At 35.9% G+C, this 5,436-nt stretch overlaps 1 protein-coding gene across 1 annotated transcript; it reads left to right on the forward strand.

Annotated features, from left to right (window-relative positions):
- Positions 1 to 1,221: 1,221 nt before the first annotated feature.
- On the forward strand, positions 1,222 to 3,313 carry LOC141545652 (S-adenosylmethionine decarboxylase proenzyme-like). The gene is given in 4 exon segments (XM_074272813.1): positions 1,222 to 1,532; positions 1,535 to 1,798; positions 2,778 to 3,062; positions 3,065 to 3,313. Coding segments are annotated over 4 exon segments (993 nt in total). The 5' UTR covers positions 1,222 to 1,282; the 3' UTR covers positions 3,259 to 3,313.
- The last annotated feature ends 2,123 nt before the right edge of the window (positions 3,314 to 5,436 follow it).

Consider the following 5,436-nt stretch of genomic DNA (forward strand, 5'->3'; position numbering starts at 1 on the left):
AATACTCTATTTATTTAGTGCTATACCAGCCTCCCGAGAAACTATTTTAGTGAAGTAGAAAAAAATAACAACAAAATTCATATGGAAGAATAAAAGGTCGAGAATTTCAGGGGAATTAATGAAAAAAAAGTCAGATGAACATGATCTAGTTGTACCTGATCTAAAGCTATATTTAAAGTAGCAGTAACCAAAATCATTTGGTGTTGGCTAAGAAATAGACTAGTTGATCACTGGAACAGATTAGGTACACAGGATAAAATAGAGTACAACTATAGCAATCTAGTGTTTGACAAACCCAAAAATAGCACCATTAGGGATAAAAACTCATTATTTGAAAAAAACTGTTGGGAAAACTGGAAATTAGTATGGCAGAAATTTGATATGGACCCACAGTTAATAACATATACCAAGATAAGTTCAAAATGGGTCCATGATTTAGGCATAAAGAATGAGATTATAAACAGATTAGAGGAACAGAGGATAGTCTTCCTCTCAGATCTCTGGAGAAGGAAGGAATTTATGACCAGAGGAGAACGAGAGATCATTATTGATCAAAAAATAGAAGATTTTGATTACATCAAATTAAAAAGCTTTTGTACAAGGAAAACTAATGCAAACAAGATTAGAAGGGAAGTAACAAACTGGGCAAAGATATTTACAGTTAAAGGTTCTGATAAAGGCCTCATTTCCAAAATATATAGAGAAGTGAACCTAATTTATAAGAAATCAAACCATTATCCAATTGATAAATGGTCAAAGGATATGAACAGACAATTTTTAGATGATGAAATTCAAACTATATCCACTCATACGAAAGAGTGTTCCAATTCGGCTTACACAGTATGGCCGGTGACATTAGCTAGCGCTTGCTCTATGCTCTTCTCTGTAAGGGGAACCAGGGGAGTAAAAGAGACTGAACAGCATCTGCCTCTATTTCCAACACAGACTCACGTTCAAGTTTTGCACGAGGAGAAAAAAAAAAAAAAAAAAAAAAAAAAGCCGGGAAAAAATTTATTAATTTTTTTTAAAGTTAATATAAAATTATAACAAGCAAAAAAAGAACCACATGCAAAACAAAACAACAACAAACAAACAAACAAACAAACAAACAGCAAAAAAAAAAAAAAAAAAAAAAAAAAAAAAAAAAAAAAACTCCTGAACTTTAAAGAAGTAAGCAGGAACAACCTGAAGGGGCGGAGGTGGCGGGGGCGGGGGCGGCAGGAGAAGAGATTTAATTTAGTTCATTTTCTGTGGTTGTTGGTTGTTCCCTTGTCTCACAGTGATGGAAGCTGCACACTTCTTCGAAGGGACCGAGAAGCTGCTGGAGGTTTGGTTCTACCGGCAGCAGCCAGACGACGGCAAAGGATCTGGGGATCTCCGCACCATCCCAAGGTTTGAGTGGGACAAACTTTTGGAGAATGTGCATTGTTTAATCATAAGTGTGACAAAAACTGACAAGCAGGAAGCTTACGTACTCAGTGAGAGTAGCATGTTTGTCTCCAAGAGACTTTTCATTCTGAAGACATGTGGTACTTACTGCAAGCACTGGTCCCCCTGTTGGAGCTTGCTAGGGAGTACAGTGGGTTTGACTCAATTCAAAGCTTCTTTTATTCTCATAAGAATTTCATGAAGCCTTCCCACCAGGAGTACCCACACAAGAATTTCCAGGAAGAAGTAGAATTCCTTAATGAAATTTTCCCAAATGGAGCAGCATATTATATGGGGCGTATGTATTCTGATTGCTGGTTCTTGTACACTCTGGATTTTCCAGAGAGTAGAGTCATTAATCAGCCAGATCAGACACTGGAAATTCTTTTTTTTTTTTTTTTTTTAATTTTTTTAATTATATATTTTTATAATATTATCCCTTGTATTCATTTTTCCAAATTATCCCCCCCTCCTTCTACTCCCTCCCCCCGATGACAGGCAGTCCCATACATTTTACATGTGTTACAATATAACCTAGATACAATACATGTGTGTAAATACCATTTTCTTGTTGCACAATAAGCATTAGATTCCGAAGGTACATGTAACCTGGGCAGACAGATATTAGTGCTAACAATTTACATTCACTTCCCAGTGTTTCTTCTCTGGGTGTAGCTACCTCTGTCCATCATTGATCAAATGGAAGTGAGTTGGCTCTTCTTTATGTTGAAGATTTCCCCTTCCATCAGAATACATCCTCATACATTGTTGTTGTTGTTGAAGTGTACAGTGATCTTCTGGTTCTGCTCATTTCACTCAGCATCAGTTGATGTAAGTCTCTCCAAGCCTCTCTGTATTCCTCCTGCTGGTCATTTCTTACAGAGCAATAATATTCCATAACCTTCATATACCATAATTTACCCAACCATTCTCCAACTGATGGACATCCATTCATCTTCCAGTTTCTAGCTACAACAAAAAGAGCTGCCACAAACATTTTGGCACATACAGGTCCCTTTCCGCTCTTTAGTGTTTCTTTGGGATATAAGCCCAGTAGTAGTACTGCTGGGTCAAAGGGTATGCACAGTTTGATAATTTTTTGGGCATAGTTCCAAATTGCTCTCCAGAATGGCTGGATTCTTTAACAACTCCACCAGCAATGTATTAGTGTCCCAGTTTCCCCACATCCCCTCCAACATTTGTCATTATTTGTTCCTGTCATCTTAGCCAATCTGACAGGTGTGTAGTGGTATCTCAGAGTTGTCTTAATTTGCATTTCTCTGATCAGTAGTGATTTGGAACACTCTTTCATATGAGTGGATATAGTTTCAATTTCATCATCTGAGAATAGACACTGGAAATTCTGATGAGTGAGCTTGACCCAGCAGTTATGGACCAGTTCTACATGAAAGATGGTGTTACTTCAAATGATGTCACTCATGTGAGTGGAATTCATGACCTGATACCAGGTTCTGTCATTGATGCTATAATGTTCAATCCTTGTGGGTATTCAATGAATGGAATGAAATCGGATGGAACTTATTGGACTATTCACATCACTCCAGAACTAGCATTTTCTTATGTTAGCTTTGAAAGTAACATAGGTCAGACCTCTTATGATGACCTGATCAGGAAAGTGTGGAAATTTTCAAGCCTGGAAAATTTGTGACCACCCTCTTTGTAAATCAGAGTTCTAAATGTCGCACAGTGTCTTCTTCGGCCCAAAAGATTGAAGGGTTTAAACGTCTTGATAGCCAGATTGCTCAGTTCAATGATTACAATTTCATTTTTACCAGTTTTGCTAAGAATCGGCAGCAACAGCAGAGTTGATTAAGAAAAATGAAGAAAAAACACAAAAAGAGAACACAAATAGAAGGTGGTGGCAGCTTTCCTAGTTAATGATACAGGGGGCCATGCTTTCCATACGCACCACCTTGTAGTTTTGGAAAGCCCTAGATGTAATCATAGTATAATCATTTTGAATTGTATGCATTATTATATCAAGGAGTTATATATCTTGCATGACTGCTCTCTTCTGTGTTTAGTTATTCTATGCCACTCTTGTTGTGAACTTGAAGTGCATGTAGAGAAAAACTTTTACTGTATGAGACTTTACAACACTTGTAAAAACAATTCAATTAGGATTATGCACGGTGTAATTTTTCTCCAAGTATCACCAAAAATCCCCCACAGACAGGTCTTTCCTCCTCATTAGGTGCTGGCCTCAGCCTAAATCATCTGGGACTGTTCTGTCAAATTACTGCCAGATATTTTTTGTGGGCAGTTTTTTCTAATTTCTAGACCACATTTTTCTCTATTAATTCTAATGAAATTAATGACTAATTTTAAACACAAGTTTCTTTGCACTTGAAAAATTAGAAATTTTACCTTAAGAAAATTAATGATTACTAGAACTTATCACTTTATTATAAAAATTGAGTATTGGAACTTATTTTGCTCCCTGTATCTTTAGTTCTTTAAGATCAGTGATTTCCACCTCCCCTTCATAAAATGAGCAATATACTGTTACACTAGGTTTAACATTAGCTTTTCACCTTTGGAGGGGAGAACCTTCATCCAGATCTAAATTCATGTCAAGGTGGGTTTGGTGGTCTCTTTGGATGTATGATTGGCAAGGAGGTGAGAAGAGTGGGGCACCAAGAATTTCTCCGTTAAGTGTGGGGTAAGATTAAAATGCATTTACAGAGTTATGAAGGCTCTTAACTATGCTATTTCAATACTCCACAGCTAATAGAGCACCAAATATATAGCCACAAACCTTCAAATACTTAATTTTTTTTAAATCAACAAATTTAATAGGGAGATTCAGTGTAAGAGATGGAATTTACCAGACTAGATATTCCGGTCAGCTTGGATCATTCACCATAACTTTTTTCCTTAGCAGCCATTTCAACCGAATTGTGAGTAAACAATATACTGTTAACCTAATTTTGTTGTTCCAAGCAGAATTGATAATGCCTTTTTATCTTGTGACTGAAAGTCCTGTGATATTGTGGTGCATGAGACTATTATGCTGTATTTGATAGTGTTGTGACTTCATCTGTTCCTCTTAATTAACGTGGTGATTCCTTTAACCATGATTTGATGGCATCAAGTGAATGACTGCACAGTGAGAACTGTCTAGGTTATTTAGACAGACAGTGAAGTAAAATGTTATTGATTTTTAAAAAATAAGGCATGTTCAAACATGGGTCATTTAATGGATGACTAGTAGATGCAGGCTTTCAAGAGTTCTCATTTTCAACAAATAACTGTGGGATTTTAGCAGTTGTGAGATCAACAATTAATTTTCCTCTTATCCTCCAATTTTGTTTTAACTTTCTGGATTGATGCAGTGGTGTTTTGTTCCTTCCTTATTTATAAATGAAACACTTTTTTTAGTGTTTCTAAACTTTAAAAAATCTGCTTGGTTAGTAATCAAGTGGTTGGAACACTGTTTTTGACTTTTAGTTTAAGCATGTTGTTTGACTAACGGCTTCATTGAAGAAGCATTCTACGAACTTGGTCAATTTGATTCTGTGATCTGTAAGTAATGTGGTACCTGATATTTTTTGGTGCTTGATATTTTTGAGGACCAATAATTCAAGTGGATTTTGTTCTTGAACAGTGTCCCAAAAGATTTGATGATGACATTTGTTGGCTTGAGGTCTGATTTTTTTAAAATATACTGAACATCCCTTTCTAACTAGTTGAAAAATGCACACATTTATATAAATATCAAAACAAGCCTTTGATAATTAATCTAGTATGATCAGAAGAGGGGAAGTTTTGGTGTCATAATTTCTCTCTTCATAGTGTTGGACTTTAATCAGTTAAAATGTATTTTTAAAATCTGTACCACAAAACTTAATGCTTCAATAAAAGTTTGCTTAATTAAAAAAAAAGTGTTCCAAATCACTGCTGATCAGAGAAATGCAAATAAAACAATTCTGAGATACCACTACACACCTGTCAGATTGGCTAAGATGACAGGAACTAATAATGATG

The sequence above is a fragment of the Sminthopsis crassicaudata genome, chromosome 6 (genome assembly GCF_048593235.1).
Source record: "Sminthopsis crassicaudata isolate SCR6 chromosome 6, ASM4859323v1, whole genome shotgun sequence".
NCBI classification, from domain to species: domain Eukaryota; kingdom Metazoa; phylum Chordata; class Mammalia; order Dasyuromorphia; family Dasyuridae; genus Sminthopsis; species Sminthopsis crassicaudata.